At 37.5% G+C, this 20,468-nt stretch overlaps 2 protein-coding genes across 2 annotated transcripts; both read left to right on the plus strand.

Annotated features, from left to right (window-relative positions):
• The first annotated feature begins 9 nt into the window (after window positions 1–9).
• Window positions 10–3,026, plus strand: RABIF (RAB interacting factor). Its single transcript, XM_081949659.1, has 2 exons — window positions 10–205; window positions 792–3,026. Exons 1-2 carry the CDS (start codon window positions 56–58, stop codon window positions 1,035–1,037), a joined length of 396 nt encoding a protein of 131 aa, XP_081805785.1. The 5' UTR covers window positions 10–55; the 3' UTR covers window positions 1,038–3,026.
• Window positions 3,027–12,803: 9,777 nt separating this feature from the next.
• LOC309390369 (tubulin alpha-1C chain-like) lies at window positions 12,804–19,627 on the plus strand. The gene is made up of 5 exons (XM_081949642.1): window positions 12,804–12,962; window positions 15,895–16,117; window positions 17,054–17,202; window positions 17,913–18,593; window positions 19,126–19,627. Exons 1-5 carry the CDS (start codon window positions 12,960–12,962, stop codon window positions 19,417–19,419), a joined length of 1,350 nt encoding a protein of 449 aa, XP_081805768.1. The 5' UTR covers window positions 12,804–12,959; the 3' UTR covers window positions 19,420–19,627.
• The last annotated feature ends 841 nt before the right edge of the window (window positions 19,628–20,468 follow it).

Consider the following 20,468-nt stretch of genomic DNA (forward strand, 5'->3'; position numbering starts at 1 on the left):
CGAAAAACGCCGCCGTGAAGACTCTCCTCCTTTGCTCTATTGCGCTTGCGCAAGTATGGCGGCGCCCAGTTCGGCGATGGAGGCGGCTGCGCTGGGACCGGAGGAGCTCGTGTGCGCGAGTGGGCGGAACCGCAAAGCCGTCCTTTGCCAGCGCTGCGGCTCCCGCGTCCTTTTGCCCGGAGCTGCAACCTTCACCCGCAGAGAGGTAGGGCGTATTCGGCCCGCCGCTGTGCTGTAGTCCTTGGTGATAGGCAGCCAAGGGGCTCGCCTCCCCCGCGTAACTTCCAGCCCCGGATGGAATCGGAGTTGCCAATTCCTTGATTGACAAGTGGATTTAAGCAAAGCTAACCTTTCTGAGGATGGAATTTTTTTTGATTAGGTCCTTAATGAAAAGACATCCCTTTCCTCCTAGGCCTTCCAGTCTATGGCTGAGTGGGATGCATGAAATACTTTGTCATGGTAATGAAATTAAATCAAGGATCTAGACTAGAGGAAACTAGCAGCAACTTGAATACCTTTGCTTGCCAATTTTGTATTTGATACTGTCCTGGAACTCCCCTCACCATTATGCCAGTTATATGGCTGATTTCATAATTGTATTCCAAACTAGCTGGCTTTGGGGTCTCATTTCTCACTTTCAGTAATGCAGTAGTGTGGGTTGGTTTGGCCCAAAGTCACACTGTAAATGTGGTTAAGTAGAAACTTGAACCAAGGCTCCCCGTCCATCTCCATATTCCCACCAATTCCCTACATTGGCTCAATAATAACAAATGTCTTTTATTATTTGACAGCTGTTTCTTCCTGCTATGAAGAAGAAGACTGCTTTGGTGACAAACGGTGATCTAGAAGGGGATGTCTTGCAGGACCACTGGCTAGTCGAGGACATGTTTTCTTTTGAAAACGTTGGTTTTACCAAGGATGTTGGAAATGTAAAGTTCCTGATCTGTGCAGACTGTGAAATTGGCCCTATTGGCTGGCACTGCTTGGATGATAAAAAGAGTTTTTATGTGGCCTTGGACCGTGTTTCTCATGAATGAAATGCTCATAGGTGACCAAAAGTGGCTCCCAGGCACCTGATTACACCACATTCTAAATAACTTTCCAAGTTCCTCAATATGTAGGCTTGAACATGGCCTCAATATGTAGGCTTCAAACTAGCACAAATGAAATGTCCTTTTCAGATGCATCAATGGAAGTGCTTATATTGCTTGTTGAGTTGCAACCCATTTGAACCTGACCAAATTTGTACTGATATTTAATAATGTGCAATTATGTACATATACTTTGAAACACACAATTCCATGCAAATTGGCAATTCAATTTCCTTAGTGAAAAAGGAAAGATATCCTGAATTTTTTCCTCTGTAAAATAAGAGTGTAGTACAACAGGGAATAAGAATTCTGATTTATTGGGAGAGAAGGGAGCATACCAGATTATGATGTATAGCTTTCTGCTCTGTTCTGGATAAAAGAGTAAACATTTGTGATTTTGATGTTTACTGATATCTAATGTTTACAAATATCTGAATTTTCACTTCATGATCATTGTTAATTAAAAGCCAGTGATTAGTTACAGGTCATCTTAATTACAAAAATAGTCAAACTGCAGGAAGTAATAATGAAAAATGGAAGCTTAATTTTTATAATGAATTGAAATCATGCATTTTAATTTATATATTGTATGTATTGGAATTACCAATAGCTAATCAAAAAGGGCTCACTCTAATAGGTATAATCTTACATATTCTGTATAGAACCTCAATTATTAATCTTTTTTCTAAAGTTCCTGTAACACAACTCATTACTGATGTCCCTTGCGATAATATAGTCAATGAATCACACAGAATTATTTAATCTAGTTAAGAATGCTTTCTGAATGTGAGCTCTTTATTTTTCATCTGTCTAGGAGAAAATAGAGGACTAAGCTATGTTTTGTTCTCTAGTTTCTATAGTGTACCAAACCACTCATTAAATGTCAAGTTTAGAATGTTAGAAGGCTTGGGAGTAGGGTGGCTATTGAACCAATCAGTTGCCTTTTGTTATATTGTACGTTTTGGCAATATGCCTGATTCTTTTTTGTTCAGTTTTATGATTCCTTTTAATTTTAATTGTAAAACATCCAGGATTGTTTGGACTTGAGCTGCTTCTGAATGTCAATAAATAAAAATAGGCTGTGTAAAAGATGGTCAGCTTATTAGCTACATGCCCTTCATAGGATGGACAACTCCCAGGGAAAGGGCATGTTTATGGCTTAATCTTAGCCAAGCTAAGTAAGACATGAATACTGTTAAGATGCTACAGTGATTCTGGTTTCCCTGTATCAATTTTAAAGTAATGTTAGATGAGGTTTGTTATTTCTTTGATTTAAATTTCTTGGGGTTCAGTCTCCCAGTATTCTTAAACTTCCAGGGGAAGTCACTTGAATTTTGTTGTTATATGTTATGTATTGCAACAACTTTTATATCACCAAATTCTGGAGTTTGTAGAATTTTTAAGTGCATGTCTTAGTACACTTTTCAAAAAGCATATGTAAGAGCAATCTGAAATGTAATGCCGGTAAGGTTGCATTATTGTGGAATAGAAATGTTAGTCCTTCTGTTACAAGTATTTATTTATGGAAAGTTAATATATTACTGCTTTCTTAGTAGTGATGAAATAAAACAGACTGCTGGCTGGTGCCATATGGGTCAGTTGTTTCCATCACTATTTTTAAAAATACATGAAACCCCTAGGATTCATTTGGAAATGTTCGTTAAGATTTAATCAGTATGGTGCTTAGTTATCCATTGTTACTCCAGGTGCCATGAACGTTTATCTCAGTGCCTGAAGGTTGTTAGCGTCTGGAGGTATAAGCAAACGTATTTATTTTTTCCTGTTAAATATCCTACTGCCCATAATGCTCCCTCTCCAACCATACATCAATTCATGTTTGTGAATTGTACATGTATAGGTTTTTCTTCTCTGGATATCTGTATAAAAGTTTGGACATTCAGAAATAAACATCAGTGATACACAATGCTGACAAAACTTCAGTGAGTTGTTTCACTGCAAAAGTAGCTTTGTTGCATAACCTATTCTTCAGACTACATTCATAGTTTCTAAACGCTGTAGGTACCAAATGTGTAGGCGTGCACAGCTTCCATAGGTGAATGATTATAAGAGACAAGTACTGTGTCTAATTTTACACTTATATGTCATTTTATCACCTAGCTGGAGAGCAAACCTAATTCAATGAAGAAAATTTGGGGCTAGGGATCTCAAAAGATGACTTTCTGGGTTCTGCTTGGTAATTCAGCTGTCATTACTCTTCCAAAAAATGTTTCCTCCTGTTAACCAAGTCTGTCTCCTTGAGTACATTGTGATGCACCTGAATACAGGCTAGGAAACAATTTTAACAGAATGAAATGTTTCTTCTTGCTGCATAGAGCCTGATAACATTTCCATGTTAAATGTCTACCACATGGTGGCACCAGTATTGTACGAATGGGAAGATACAGTACTTGCTGGGAGATCTTATACTAGCTCTGCAAAAATGAAAAAAAGGGCTTTGTTAAATCCCTAATGCTACAAATAGCAACATTTTTGTCATGTCTGTTATCTGAAATATTGCTACACATAAATTAATACGTAGAACATCCTCAAAGAATATTTTTCATGTTTTGTTGTCTTGCTAAACAGGTTCACCAAATACGCTAAACTAGAAGTAGAATAAATAAGTTTGGCATGTTATGTAAATCCACTATTTATAAAATGATACTTGGCCCGAATTTTGAAACAGAAATCAACTATACATCACATTTTTCTGCTTGACGAAAGCATGCTTCAGACTTTTGCAATAGAGCTTAATACTTTAAAAGAAGAGGAATTAATTTGATACACCATCTCAGTCCACATGGCAAACCAAACTTACAGAATAGACTAAACTGTAGCATACATGAAGCAGTGAGAGGAATTTTGTCATATATGTCAGATGCAAATGAGAAGTACATCGCTTGCTAGCACCATGATAGATACAGTGTCAGGAAGTGTGATGCAACTAAAGAATTCTTGGTTTAGTTTTTTAAAAACTTACATCCTGTAAACACTTCAAAATATTAACCTCTTTCTTATGTAATGTATGGGGGTAATATTGTAAGCTGGCTATAGGAGGAAATAACCGTATTTCAGCACTTTTTGTCGTTTTTAAATAAAGAAATAAAATTCTGGGAAAAGAACACTGCTATAAAGAAAACAATTCACAAAATGATAATACAATGCTTTTGAAAAGGAATTGTTTTTATGTTCATTTTTGTTATTTTCATATTTTTAAATGGCTGCATACTGGCCTTCCTATTGTGATAATAGCTTTTTTAGAAATAAATGTTTGAAAATTTTAAGAATGCTTCTGTAAAAGTGCTCAGAATGCTGCCATCTAATGACTATATTCTTTGCAATATAATTCTATAGCAATTCAATTACAAATGAGAGCATTGAATGACATCAATTCTATTTTTTATGTGGAAAATATTGTGAATTTATAACCTGTGAATGTAGTTCTTTTCTACAATACTTTAGAAGTAAAAATATTTGAATCTTGCACAATCAGATTAAATCAAATATTGTATAATGAATAACAAATGAACTTTCCTCCTGCAACAAAACGGTCATCTTGCAAGATCCTAAATCTCAAAAGTTATTATCTAATGAACAAATTAGATATTAATTTGAACAAATTTAAAATGGCAGACTTTTTAAAAATGTATTTTACAATTAGGATAATTTTATTTGCCTGGATGAAAGGTGTTAAAAAGATGCCTGTATCTAAATCAATAATATGAGAGTGGGATTATATCTATGGCAGGGGTGTCCAAACTTGGGAACTTTAAGACTTGTGGACTTCAACTCCCAGAATTCCCCAGCCAGCCATGCTGGCTGGGGAATTCTGGGAGTTGAAGTCCACAAGTCTTAAAGTTCCCAAGTTTGGACACCCCTGATCTATGGAGATTCTCAATCATCCAAGTCATGGTTGTCCCAAAGTCGCTTTTTTCCAAAAGGCAATTGGAGTTTTTTGGGGGGTGTCTTTGAAAACATTTTGCTTCTCATGCAAGAAGCTTCTTCAATTCAGAATTCAAGAAGTTCTTGGATGAGAAGCAAAATGTTTACAAAGAAAAAAAAACTAGCAAAGTCCAGTTGCCTTTTGGAAAAAGCACCTTTGGGATAGTGGGATTAGATTCATTCTTTCCTACTGGCACCATGTATAACAAAAATATACTATAAATTTACAATAAAGATAAAACCTCTTAGGAGAGATGCAAATCATTTAGATTCCAAGGAAATACTGCAGTTTATAATTTAAAATAAAGAGATGTTATTTGGTCTTTGTTCTAAATGTGGTCTAGAAAGAAAAGTACGTGCAAATACTACAGTTATGTCTTGAGAACATCTGAAAACAAACACTTAGGCTCAAATGCCTTTAAGTCTCTCTCTATATTTTTGTCTTAAGAACAGCCCAGTGGCTTTAGAGGCTCTTTTACTAAATGGTATATTCATGAAGTTGAATTGTCCACAGTCAAAAGCCCGCAGTTTTTAAGTTAGACAGATTAAAGACAAATGGATATGACACCAGATTGGGCATCTTAAAGCGCTAATTAGAGATATGATGTGCCATCAAAGGGTGGTATTGTATTGAATCCGTCTCTCCGCTCGCCCTAGAATCATAGCATTCAAACTCTGCAATCTCCTGCAAATGAAAATGGTTCTTGATAGGTGGCAGTCCAGTCTTTGTTCAAATATGCTCAATGAAGGGGAACCCTCTGCCTTCTTTAGTGATTGATTAACTGTCAAATTGCTGTTCATCTTATTCTTACATTAAATTGAAATTTATCTTCCTACAATTCAAGACCATTATTCTGTGACTTGTACTCCACTACAGCAAAAGAAATGGATCTTGAACTTCTGCATGGTACTCCTTTACCTAACAACATATCTGTTTTAACCTTAATCAAATATAGCAAATGAAATTTAGATTCATTCCTTTTAACAATTTTGATTTTTAGTCTCTCCAAATAATGATCTCAATCTTGATTTCTTTTCATTTTTCCTCAAAATTCGTCAAAGCTTTTTACAAGCTTCTTTATAAGTTTGAAAAAAATTATCAGAAAATTATCCAGGTCCCTCTTTTGGTTTGTTATGTGTATATACTTTTTAATTATGAAGTTTCTTCTCTGTGTGAAATATGCTGTCATTTACCATATTCTTGTGTTGCCTGTTATTTTAAAATCCACTTTCAGATCAGTATCAGTCTCGTCCAGTAAAACATGTCCCTCTTTCATAACATCTCTTAAACATAATATCCATACAGGCAGATACTATAAAATTAACTTCTGGGCCCATTTGTTCAAAAATATCCTTTAATATCTCCACTGTTTAAATATTTTGCTCATTTTTGTATTCAGTAGAAACCAAATTTAAGTGTTCTTCTACTTTAGCTACAATCTTGACTTCCTTCTAGTTCCCTCTAGTGTCCAATCTTCAAAGAGCCATGGTATCCTTTTTTAAGAATTCAGAACAAAAGCAGTTTCCCACAGGAAGGAATCTTATAATTCATTGCAAATTCTTATTTCAAATCCATCTGGACCCTTACTTCATTTGCAAACTTTTCAAACTCAAAGCTCTAATTAATCTTTTGTTGTTTACGCCATAAAAAATTAAATCCTTAAACTTGTATTTGGAACTTCTTTCACTAAGGATTGAAGGAAGCCAACCTGGTGTTTTCAGATTTGTTGATCCAAAGGTTCTTAATAGCTGAACGGCAGAGAGCAAGCCATTTCCAAAACTGATTTTAAAAAGAAGAGTACAAATCCAGGGTTCTTTTGAAGTCACCTACTGTGGTTGGAGCAAAATGATTATTCTCTTGTCTCCCAGAGTTCCAAACCCATCAGAGGCTCCTGTCTTGTCATCTCCTCACCAGGAACAACTGTATGGCACACACTCATCATTTCCTTGTCTGGAGAGGAATTATGAAGAGCTACTTACTGGCTCTTCATTCTGCTGTGGTCGTTGGCTCTACTTTTAGTGAACCATCTTCAATCTGCATTTTCTTCCTCATATGTTGCTACTATGGATTTTCAACAGGAAAATTCAGGTAACTACTGGGTTAGGGAAAAGAACTTTTTCAGGGGATTAAAAAAAACCTTCATAAAACAACTTGATAATGCATTATAGAACTATTATTCCTAATATAAATATTTGCACTTTCTTGGTAGCTTAAATTGGGCCACCAATTTTGTTGGCACAATGTTTATAATTTTGTTAAACACAAAAAGAGCAGTCCAATTATTGCAAGTGTGTATTGCAACTCTACTGATGAAACAGTTCCTCGGGGAAGACAGCTGTTCTGAGTATAAAAGCCCCAACCATATGTGCTACTAATTGTAGCTCTAATACTTTTCTCATAAATGAATTTCTTTTCACATGTTGGAACACCTCCTTAATGACTATGTAGCATACAAGGTCTCTTCATGAATTGCAACCTTGCATTCATTCCAAAACCCAAATGCATCCCTTAAAAAGGTCAGGTCCCCCATCAAGACCTGAACTGAAATCATTTTTTTGCAAATAATTGAGTCAAATGTTCAATCTTCACCCTTTAATGATTTTTTCAGCTAATTTCACAGATCATTGAGAATTATTCTGGCACCAGCCCCCTCCCTTCCAAATCTACCACTACATAAATATTCTGGCAAAATATACATCCTATATGAGAAATCTGAAAATACAAATTATATGTGAATACACCCATTCTTTCCCTGTAAGACTATTTTAAAAAAACCCAAAATAGTTTCTTGATATTATCCCCAGATTCTTCTATGTGAGAAATGAAAACGCAGAATATTACATGTAAAATTTTAACATAATTTAGTGAGCATTGTTAGCTTTCACAATCACATTACAAAGCATCCCAATCCTCCCAACTATTCTGACACATGTGCCTATTTGATTTTTATACTACTTATTCTGAGATTTAATGGGAAAAAAAACTAATGAATCATTCAGTACTGATTTTGATAGAAGCCAGATTCAGATTGCTCCAGGGTCATTGTGTCTGAGCTGGATACAACTCAATGAAAGTATAAAATCCACATTGCGGCATGTTAGAAGTTATTCCAGCATCACTTAGTTCTTCATGATTGCTAGAGCAAAAGTCAGACCATATATTAATATGTGCCTATTTAGTGTGGCAAATACAATTTGCACTAATGCATGTGTAATAAACTAGATCAGTGGTAGTCAACCTGGTCCCTACCGTCCACTAGTGGGCGTTCTAGCATTATGGTGGGTGGTAGGGGTTTGCTGTAACTCTGCTTTATAAATTTTATAAAGTAAAGTTACTTCCCTACTTTATAAATCACCATTATTGTGGAACCGTGGGTGGTTAGAAAATTTTACTGCTAACAGAGATACAAAAGTGGGCGGTAGGTTTTAAAAAGTTGACTACCCCTGAACTAGATAGACAAAAACAAGATCTGTAATTATGTACCCATCTGAGAAATCTACACATATAACCAAATATCATACCCAAAGTCAAGCAGAACCCTACAGTTTCCTACAAAAAGTGAACATATAAAGTTACCTACCATTTGAAATTCATTTTTGTCTTTCACTCAATGGCCCCCAAAGCCATTCATGAGACAGATATTGTCACAAAGCCTATTGCTGAGATTTATTTATTTTTACCCATGTTTTCTGCTCAAAGAAGCATCAAGTTATTTAGGTTTTTTTTAAAGCACAATACAAATGTAAAAACTAAATAATACTGATACTAAAATCACAGCTATTATATCTGGGTTGCAAAACGCCATATAATCATATGTACTGGCCATCTGGATTTTTGCAGTTCAAATCCAATTATTCATTAAGTGTTTCTGACTGAGCTGATGAATGTACGGTACTAAAAACAAAATAACAACTGATTGTTTAATTAAAGAGCTACAACTTTACAGCTATTTAAAATTTGGAACATCTGGAGCCAAACCCAACTTCCAAGGAAGCATATTCCATAGTTTGTAAGCAACCCAGATATAGCCACTCTCCTATTTAGAGGATGACAAGCTTCAGACAATGGGATATCTTCAAAATACTCTCCCATCAAAACTTAATGCCTGTATTTATGAGAGAGGCTGTCCCTTGGACAGTCGATCTCAAATCTTTTAGGGATTTGATGACCAAGACCAATATTAAACTGTGTACAATAATTTTCCCAGAATGTTACTGGCCAGATACAATACATGGGTGCTTAAAGTTCTCCGTCTTTACCTAACTTATGCAAGGATGTGAAATGATCCCTATTCTCTCTTGATTAGCCTGTCTTACCAGTTACTAAGGAAATCGTGTACTGTAATTACAGCAGGTAGGGAGTAAACCTCCTTCCAATCTTTATCATCTGTCGTGTTCATACCCAACCCAGTTCAGTTCTTTTGCAAACTATTGACAGAAGATGACCAGAATTCTTCACGAGAATAAGCTTGTACAGACTGATGGTCCGATATAAATCTGATGTACTTCAAATGAAAATGTGGCTCTGAGAGATTTGGAAATACTCCAAACTTAATGCTGCATTTCCTAATCTGGCATCCTCTATGTATGTTGGAGCTACACTACGTCTCCCAAAATTCCTTGAAAATGTTCACTGGAATTTTCATAATGCCAACACATCTGAAAAGTTCCAAATTGTGGAAAGTGATCTAAAATATCTCACTGATTACAGCATTTTGTTTCTTTTTTTACATAAACTGAAAGTGGGGAGAGAAATCTTATGGGTGCATACTCAAGACAGATGCTGTGGAGCTGGCTCTGTCATGAGGTCCTTAGAGGATGCTAATGCTATTCATTTAGCACAGACTGCATTTTTTCCAGCTTCTGCCTGAGCTGAAAAATGATGCTACTATTGTCCATTAATGTTAGTGCATTTCTTCAGGCTGCCACATCTTTTTTTCTCAAAGCACACATGGCCCTTTTAAAATATCTACTAAAATTTAAAATATATGTAAAAATATAATCTATATATACTTGTAGCAACTCAAAAGATGATATTGCCATACTTGAGGAAGACAAGGTGAAATTACGAGTGACAACTGCCTTAGATGAAGAAGCGATCAGAATTGGCCTCAGGATAAGTGCCGAGAAATCAAAGATCATGTATCTGAGCTTCACTGCACAGATACGGGGAATCATATTCGGCTCACAGCAACTTGAAGAGGTAGAAAGGTTTGCTTATTTAGGTAGTGCAATCACACGAAATGGATATGCAGGCGGACATCAAGTGCCACATTGGAAAAGCAGTAGTTGTTTTCCAGAGGATGAATAAAATTTAGTCCTCATCATCTATGTAACTAAAATTTAAATTCCGTTTGCTCACTTCTATAGTGAGCCTAACAGCCATTTATGCCAGTGGGACCTGGAAGGCATCAGGAAGTATTAACAAGCACTAAAGATTTGCTATGTTGACCATGCTATTAACAAAGAAGTGCCTTGAAACAAAGAAGTAACAAAGAGTTTCTCCTACAAATTACAAAACATTGTTGCATACAGAAGACTGCAACTTGCTATACAACAGGGATGTCAAACTGGCAGCCAACGGGCTGGATGTGTCATGCATAGGCCACACTCACCCCAGCTCCATGAAGGGAAAAAGTCACAAAACATCACATGATGGCAATGAGACGTGGCGAGTTTGACACCCGTATTGTAGATGATCAAGCTGAACCCGAGGGAGGGGGTCACATGCATCATAAGTCACAAGTCCATGCACGTCTGCAAGAGATCTAAGTCCAGCCCACCTTGAATGCCTTTATTATGTCCTGCTCATTTCCCTTGACCATTAGTTGGTCAAATTCTTGTAGAGAGCTTAAACTTGCGATCTTTTGAACTGCCTGAATTGATTTCCCCTGCGCTTGACACTTGCATATCACACACTCTGTATGGATAACAATCAAATTCCCAAATAGCAATGATTGGAAAAAAAACCACCTCCATCTCCGATGCCAAATGACCAAGAAGACACCCTCAAAATACAGGGCCAAGAATGTCAATTGATGACTTAAAGACTTTAAATATCACATGGGAAGATACTGAAGTACTCACCCAAAACTGAAAATATTGGAGATGCCTTGCTGCCTGATATGCTACATAGCATGGGAGCATAATGCTAATGCTAAACTCAAAAGAACATGGGAAAATACAATCAATGCTATAGAGCTAATGTACATGTTGTTACATTGTGATTGGACTAATTAATACATTAATGATCACTTACTAGTAGAGCTATGTTTTTGTCAATTACAGATCTAAGAATGAGGAGGGAATCAGGCAGGAAAGGCTATTTTACAATTGAAATGTTATTGACTAGAGAAACAGTCTCAGGAAGTTAAATTTTACCAAAAGCTATTCCATCTGAACTCAGATAGAATCAAGTGTTTAATATTATTAGGAATGGAGAACAGGTGACTACAATTACACTGATTATACAAAGTCCCATCAAACATATCTGTTTTTATTGTTTCACCCTAAAAAGACTAGTCACTTTCAAGCTTTATTTTTGGAGACAATGTATATATGTAGTACATACATACATTCCCATTTTTCTTGGGATCCTAGCCATTGTCTCCTTCCAGAATGTTTCGATTTCCCAATCTAGACCTGGGATTTCTTGATTGACCAACTGATCTCTAACGGCCCTTGGTCCTGCTTAACTTTTTGAAATCAGCCAAGGTAATAGAAGCACACTGGACAGAGCAGCTTTTTATCAAGCTAATTATCAAGCCAGCATAGAGGTATTTTCAGAAATCCTTCATGTTAATCTACGAGGGCAAAAAAATAAATAAAAATCAGGAATCTAATAGTACCTTTTCCAACTGAAAATCTTTTACAACCATTTATGCCACTGCTCATAAATGCATGCTTTTAACAATATGCTAATTGGAAAAGATGTCTTTAGATTCCTCGTTTTTAGAAAGCCCCTTAAATTTGATAAAGTTGCTGTTTAAACACAAGTTATATTATTTACATTTAGCATCAGAGAAGACACAGAAATGGGATGTATACCATTTTAAAGCATTCTATTACAAGTTAAATGTTCATCAGATCCCAAGGAGTGCTTCAAAAAGGGCCACTGAGACATTTTGCTTGAAAACACTGCAATTTTCCTCTGATCTGGGTTTAAACTTTCCAGACTGTTGCCACGTTGACAGCCAGAATCTGACTTCTGGCTCTTTCTAGCCCCTAATCCCACCAGGAGGCCCCTATCTCCTTCCATGTTCACTTCCCCCAAATAATGAAGAATTGAGTTTCATTGAGGCTTCGGTTTGTTTTGTTTTGTTTTTCACTTCGGCACTCTGCATTTTTCATCCACCTCCACAGCTTCACGAAAACGCTCTTCGGGAAGACGACCCAAAAGGCCGCCTTCTCTCTGCGAGACATTTAAACAAGCACCCATCAGCAGGGAGTCCCGAAAGAAGCAAACCACTTAACCCCGGCAACCAGGGCGCATCTGCGTCTGGCTTTTCCAGACAAGTGTAGGCAGACCCGAACTTGGCCCGCAGGAATGCGAGCTGATCAGACGCGGCCAGAAAGAGAGCCGACCTCGGCCGCTGGCATTTGGCGGGAACTGTTTCTCTTAACTGTGCCCCATTACGAATTGCCCTATGGCCGCCCGCGAACGGATAAATTCATAGTTCTTACCCAATGACGAGGGGAAGGCCGCTTCCCCACTTTCGCTTCCCACTCAATAGCGCGCCAGGGGAGGCGTGAGGAGGCGGCGGAGCTACCCAATGCGCTGCAAGGAGAAAAGCGCTCGTTCGGGGTCTCTATATAAAGGCGGCCCAGCGAGCGGAGCAGCTGTTTTCGCGGTGCTGCTCAGACCCGTAGCGCGTCTGCTGTCGCCAGAGCACCGATAACTTCGGAGAGCCGTAACCTGCCGCAAAAATGGTAAGCGCCGCTTGGCGTTTTTTTTTTTTTTAATTTGCTCTGGGAGCCTTTTGTGCTTTTTCCAGGGAATTTGATTAGTAAAGCCTCCGTGTGGCCACAGGTGGGGCGTTATGTAATTGGTAAAGTTTTCCATTAAAAAACCAACACCGCTTTCCAGGCCTTGCAATTCGCGCATCCAGAAGGCTAGCGAGAGCAGGCGCGACCTGAACTTGGGTCCCTCGGAGACCCTCGGCCTTTGCTCCGAGAAAAGGGGCTGGGGCTGGGGCTGGGGCTGGGGCTGGGGAACGAAAAGGTCCGAAGGAAAGGCAAAGGCTTTCCGGAAGCAGCCTTCGCCTGCCAGAGAGCCTACGTCTTTCCCCAAAGATGGTGCCTTTTCCTCCCACGAAGCGCACTCGTCTTCCGCTGATGCTCCTTTCCCGATATCAATGGCCCAGAGGTTTTCCGAGGGAACAACAGTAGCGCTGCCGCCGCCGCCACTTCGGAGTGGGGTGTTTGCGGTGGGGTCGAGTTAGGCTTTACTCGGAGTTTCCTCGGGTGAGGCTCTTGCATTAAGCTTTTGAGAGGTTCAAGGGCTGCACGTTATCTCCAGAAATCGAGAAGAAATTAAGAGTTGGGGGAAACCGAGACCCGGGCGGATATAATCACAGTTGATCTGCGAAGAAAAACTTCTCTTTGTTTGAAAAAAAAAAAGGGGGGGGCGGAAGGGATGAGAAAGAAACTTGGATCCGCCACCTTCATGCCTGGCACTTTGAAGTCCCGGGAGTTTTAATGACACTTCACCAGCCAGTTTGTGTTTTTTTTTCTGTAGGAGTTTGGGCTTCTCTCTCTCTAAAGTTGTAACCGATTGGAACATTTCTGGCCCTTTTGAGTTTCCTCCTTCAACTTTGTACAATGCAACTTTGTGCATTGACATAAAATGGTGGGAAAGTTCTAAATAAGATGGCTGCCTCTTTTTTTCTCTCCTGATATTTCAACACACTCATGACAAAATCTTGTAAAACTGTTTTTCACAAGGCAATCTGGCTCAACGTTCACGTTGCTTAAGTAATTTATCCTTTTATTCTAAGGATATTATTTTGTTCCTTCCTAAATTGTAGTTCAGATTCTTAATTCTTACAATTATTCCAAGATATTTTTGTTAGATTGTAACCATTATTTTTGTTACATTGATTCCACCAAGTATATCTTCATATTGCAAGTTTGGTGAAAAAGTAAGACAAATCCTAACTTAAAACCCTAAGCCTAAACCTTTAGAACGATCAACTAAAATAAAAATTCTTCTCTCTCTGACATTTCTGAACATAGTTAAAATGGATTTATATCTACAGTATTTAAGCTCTGGCCTTTAATGACAATTATGCAAAGAATGAACTGATGACTAAAGAAGAGTTCTGTGCACAGCCACAAATTATTCCTGATTTATAATCCTTGACATGTTGATGCAGTCGAGAACTGATTACCATGAGATGCTTAACTATAATGCTGGTGCACTGTTAAATATATGGGTGCAACTTTCACTGCTCTATTCCACTTTTTGGATGATGGGCACCATTGGAATTTTGAAAACCTTCAGCTAAGCAACTGTCAATATTAGAGAAAAGCTATTTTTTCACCAAATGTTTGGCCTCAACAATTACATCCCTTTACCAGAAAATCAAATGAGAAGGACTGTGCCTCTACAGCAGTGTTTCTCAACCGTGGCAACTTGAAGATGTCTGGACTTCAACTCCCAGAATTTCCCAGCCAGCATTTGCTGGCTGGGGAATTCTGGGAGTTGGTCCAGATATCTTCAAGTTGCCAAGGTTGAGAAACACTGCTCTACAGGATTCCAACTATCTGCTTTCTTTCCCAGCACAAATATTGTATGACTATAAGAAGAGGGGTGGGTGGACATAGTAGGCATAAAGAGGTATCTTTGGATTTACCTGGCACTGAGTATATGCTCAAGATCTCTACATGTAGTGGAAATAGTTTTTCCCCATGACTTGAGGGCTTTACATTTTTATCTTTACAAAGTGTATCTTTTCTTTGACCAGAGGTACTGGGTGTAGCAAATGATGAAAAGAACATAGGTTGTCCTGTCTGACATACATAAAGGGAGTGAAACTTGTAGCATATTGCTGTTTTCATCATTTTGCTAAAAGGATACTACAGATATTTCTCATCTGGCTAGATTATTTGTGATGCCCAGGTCATAAAGCCTACCTACACTTGCAGGTAGATCTTGTTTAATTTAAAGTTACGATGGACTTAATCAGAGCTATTTATAACCCATTTTTAAAATTGTGGTGGCTGCCCCCCCCCAAAAAAAACAAATCCCCACAAAATCCCTACATGATCACATTTTGGGGTCTTTGTTGGCTCACATTTATGACCATCTGCCACATACCATGACCATGATTTTTGTAGGGTAGGTTTTTTTTGGCTAGTTTCTGGAAAAAAACAGAAAATGTTTAACTTAATGACCCTGGTCTTTACTTAACAATCACTGAAAACAAGATTGTAAAATCGTTTACTGGCTTTGTGACTGCCACAACTGTAATTCCAGCCTCAATTAGGGTCATGCATCAAGGGCTACCTGTATTACAGCTTTTCCCCAACCTGAAGCTTTCACAATGGTGGCCAGAAATTCTGGGAGGTGAATTCCTGTATTTATAACCAACTGTTTCAAAACAATTAAGGGATATTTTATAGTATGAAAGTTAAATATGTTTTAATAGAATATAAAATAAATAGTGGAGTCTTATTCTATCATTGATGTAAAGTTTCAAGGAATTGATAACTCCTTAAAAGAGGACTATCCCTTAAATTCAAAAGAAGCTGACCGTCACCTATTTTTCCCTTTGGTGAATTAGCTGGCACTTTGCCTTTTAGCTTATGGTAAAGAAGAAAGAGGAAACCTTACTAATTTCCTGTTTGTCTCTCTCCACAGCGTGAATGCATCTCAATCCATGTTGGCCAAGCCGGTGTGCAAATTGGCAATGCATGTTGGGAGTTGTACTGCTTGGAACATGGCATTCAGCCTAATGGCACAATGCCAAGTGACAAAACAATTGGTGGTGGAGATGACTCATTCAACACCTTCTTCAGCGAGACGGGGGCAGGAAAGCATGTTCCTCGTGCTGTATTTGTGGATTTGGAACCAGCAGTCATAGGTAAATATGGCTTACATGGCTGGGGTAAAAGGGAGAAATGTGGAAGTGGTTTAACAGAAAAGTTTAAGATGTAAAAGCCTCCTGTTTTATATGTTGCCTTCTGGACTTTATAAAGGAAATTTATAGAGGTGTGTTACCCCTACTATATATATTTGGAGCACAGTATTTCCAAATTATAATCTTTATTTTATTTAGACTTTGATACTTCATAACTCTTGAAAAATCAGATAGTGTTTCTCTTTGCCCTCTGCTACTGCATATTCTCATGATTAGTTTGTAGCTTTTGGACTACTTGGCACAATGAATCATGTTCCTATTAGGTTTCCAGTTAAGATATAAATTAAAATCTACAACTAGGAAATAAGAATATTTATATGCTCTTTCAATAAGCTTATCTCCCCATCTATTTCATAGAAAGGAAATCCCAAGTAGCAAACAAATTAAATCATATTCAAGAGAATCTTAAAAGTAAATGAGAATTTTTAAAGTTTAATCTTTCACAATAAAAATTGAAAACTAAATTCATTTTTTTTAAAATGAGTACACTAAATATTTCTGATTTAAAATGTATACTTTTGAAACCAGAAACATATTTCTATGAAGGGAAAAATATAAATGATTGAAATATATAATCTGTATTTCCTCATCAAACCTAAAACCTGTACTGATTTGTGAATACAAAATTGATTGTTTACAGAAGACTGAAAATTGCTTAAAAAGGAAAATAAAACCATTTTTAAAATAGTTTTTCAGTCTTCAAACCTCTGCAGAATATCATTTCTAATACCTTATTCTTACATTGATAATTGTATGTATTGTAATCTTAGGTATTGAGAGGTTATGGTTTAAACAGTAATACTCTGAACCAACGAGAAAGTAGAACATGAACAATATTTTCTAGGCTTTCACTGTAGAATAATGTATATTCTATTGCAGATGAAGTGCGGAATGGGATATATAAGCAACTCTTCCATCCTGAACAGTTGATTTCTGGCAAGGAAGATGCTGCTAACAATTATGCAAGAGGTCACTACACTGTGGGAAAAGAAATAATTGACCTTGTATTGGAGCGGATTAGGAAGCTGGTATGTCCTAATGTTTTAAACCTGTCAAACATACATTAAGATTTAGCTTAAGCATAAAATTGGGCCTAAAACACTATTTGTGCAATAGGTAGATTAGCTTATTGGCCTGGGTGCTGCAATATAGTTTTTTCCAACATTAAGAAAAATGTCATTGGCTGAAATGAAGAACATGTTGTATGGAAAGGTGCTTATCACAGGCATTCCTGGAGGCCTCTCTGCCCACTTGGGAGTAATAGTTACACCTACATGGCTAGGCAAGCAGTGATTGATTGGATGGCAAAGTGCCTGTTCTTTCCCCAGCTCCTCTCTTCCTGGGAGAGAGAAAGGTTGGGCGCAGTTGTCGTCATATCAATATAACCCGTATCTTGCAACAGTGTGACCATGACAATCAAGGGGAACATACAGGTGAAGAACTTAGCAGAGCCAAAAGTTGTTGGAACTACTCTTTTTTCTGTACATTTTTTTCTCTTTGACTTCTCCTTCATTTTCTTCTTTCTTCCCTTTCCTGGAGACAAGAGTCAAACCAGTGTTGCAAGTAGTCTAAACTGACAACTTGCAATAACTTTTTGAAATTAATCCAAGCCTCCTTCCTTACAGATCACAATAACAATTTTTTGCAAGGAAATTGGCAATTAAAAAAAGGGCAAACCTATAAGACAGACATCTTGATTGTACTGTTGGAATGTGTAATATGCATATTCTTCTTTCAGGCAGACCAATGCACCGGTTTGCAAGGGTTCCTGATCTTCCACAGTTTTGGAGGAGGCACTGGTTCTGGTTTTACTTCTCTGCTGATGGAACGCCTTTCTGTTGACTATGGAAAGAAATCAAAACTCGAATTTGCCATATACCCAGCTCCTCAAGTTTCAACTGCTGTTGTTGAGCCATACAATTCCATATTAACTACGCACACTACTCTTGAACATTCTGATTGTGCCTTCATGGTTGACAATGAAGCCATCTATGATATTTGTCGAAGGAATCTAGACATTGAGCGCCCAACATACACCAATCTCAACCGCCTCATTGGTCAGATAGTTTCATCCATCACTGCCTCTCTCAGATTTGATGGTGCCTTAAATGTGGATCTGACAGAATTCCAGACAAACCTGGTGCCTTATCCCAGAATTCATTTTCCCCTAGTCACATATTCCCCTATTATTTCAGCAGAGAAAGCCTATCATGAGCAACTCTCTGTCTCTGAGATCACCAATGCTTGTTTTGAGCCATCCAATCAAATGGTGAAGTGTGATCCTCGCCATGGCAAGTACATGGCCTGTTGTATGTTGTATCGTGGAGATGTTGTCCCCAAGGATGTCAATGCTGCCATTGCTGCTATCAAGACAAAGCGTACCATTCAATTTGTTGATTGGTGTCCTACTGGTTTTAAGGTAAGTATTGCTCATATGTATTGCAAATGGCATCTTGTCTAAATGTGTAGATTTCTAAATAAATGTAATAGAAACATGAAACTTCGAAATTGTATAAATAGCATCATGATTTACAGTGTAATTAAAATTATATTTAAGAGCATATAGCAGCTGGAGGGTTCTGCTCATAGTTCAGATAGTTAGGGTTAGAGTTAGATGCTATGGTAGATAATATAGAAACTGCATGCAGGATTATGCAAATTGAATTCCCATTTCTTTAACAGCAGAATTGCTTTTGGCAATAATGTTGGGGTATTTTCTGACAAATGCAAATAATTAAGAGTTTTGCTTTATTTCAATTTTTCTATGAAAAAGACAATAATTCAATAGATTATACAGATCCAGCTGTGGTGGTGCTTAAAGCACAGAACAATCTTTATAGGATTTCTGTTCTCTGTGTAAATGCAGCACATTCTGATCTGCAAATCTAGAAATGTTATATACTACTTGAATGTAGGAAAGCCTGACAATGTCTATTTCTCTAACTCTCTAGGTGGGTATAAATTATCAGCCCCCAACAGTAGTTCCTGGTGGTGACTTGGCCAAAGTCCAACGTGCAGTCTGCATGCTCAGCAACACCACAGCCATTGCAGAGGCTTGGGCCCGTCTGGATCATAAGTTTGATTTGATGTACGCCAAGCGTGCTTTTGTCCACTGGTATGTAGGCGAAGGAATGGAGGAAGGAGAATTTTCTGAGGCCCGAGAAGATTTGGCTGCCCTTGAAAAGGATTATGAAGAAGTGGGCACTGACTCCTTGGATGGTGAAGATGAAGGTGAAGAGTATTAAAACTCTTTAAATATTGTGAGGCTGTTGCCATTTGCTACTTCGCCTGTATTAACCAAGAAAATGCTTTTTTACATCTCCAATGTAAACATTTAGCATTCCATGATAAAGTGCTTGGAATAAATTCTTATAACCAAAGAAATTTGATCAGTTGTTAATACAAGCATTAAACGTTTAGCTGGGATACAAATAAAATGATCTTTCATATCAATATGGAGTGGTCTCGTATTCTTAAAACAGATTTCCATTCAGTATTAGCATATAGTAAAACAAATTCTATTTTTTTAAACTGGAAAACAAATCCATTTTTTTATTATTTCAATAAAATATTGCTTGCATAAAAACAGATGTTCTTAAAAGAATGTCACAAGTATCCTTTATACATACTTATAAATATCTTTATGTATGTATCACATGCATTTAACATCTGTTCAATTTAAACATTCTCACTTTTTTCATCATACAGTGCTGTTAACTTAAAGCCAACAACTACTCACATCAAAAGTTATATAATTCAAACATATATTTCCAGATTTTTTCTAATCCAAAAATGCACAATACTTTCCCCCCATATATCAGTAGCCTGCAGCAGCAAAAACCTTGCCTGCACCTCTGCCCGATATATAAGCTCCATATCTTATGTCCCATCCAGTTTCATGCCATTCTCTAAGAGGAGAATTTGGGTATAGTAGCAGCCTTTGAATCAGTGCATTTTTAATTAAAATATTTAATCCCAATGAGCTGGATTTGATAGAAAAATTAATCATCGTGATAATACCAATCATCTGGGATGAGCCCACTTAGATTTCTTGTTCTAGCATTTGAAGATATAAAGTAACAAGTATTAAACAAGACTTGGGAATATCAATCAATGCTCTGAATTGCAGGAGTTAAAAGAAGTAGTGATCTAGTAAATCATGTTTTCCATTTATTGTAAGAGCAATCTTTCAGACTGAATACTAAATGGTAAGCACAGAAATGATAGTTCAGAACATTCTATTCCCACTTGTTACACGTCTATTAAATACACACCACATCTAGGTTAAGGTATT

Source organism: Natrix helvetica (assembly GCF_964273705.1).
Source record: "Natrix helvetica genome assembly, chromosome: 3".
Classification (NCBI taxonomy): Eukaryota; Metazoa; Chordata; class Lepidosauria; order Squamata; family Natricidae; genus Natrix; species Natrix helvetica.

What these genes read in the sequence shown, in the direction of transcription:
- LOC309390369 (XM_081949642.1), top strand. An exon ending in TTTGGAACCAGCAGTCATAG is followed by an intron (nt 16,118 to 17,053) that starts GTAAATATGGCT and finishes ATTCTATTGCAG; the next exon opens with ATGAAGTGCGGAATGGGATA. An exon ending in GGTGTCCTACTGGTTTTAAG is followed by an intron (nt 18,594 to 19,125) that starts GTAAGTATTGCT and finishes CTAACTCTCTAG; the next exon opens with GTGGGTATAAATTATCAGCC.
- RABIF (XM_081949659.1), top strand. Translation starts at nt 56, where the DNA reads ATGGCGGCGCCCAGTTCGGCGATGGAGGCGGCTGCGCTGGGACCGGAG. An exon ending in CAACCTTCACCCGCAGAGAG is followed by an intron (nt 206 to 791) that starts GTAGGGCGTATT and finishes ATTATTTGACAG; the next exon opens with CTGTTTCTTCCTGCTATGAA.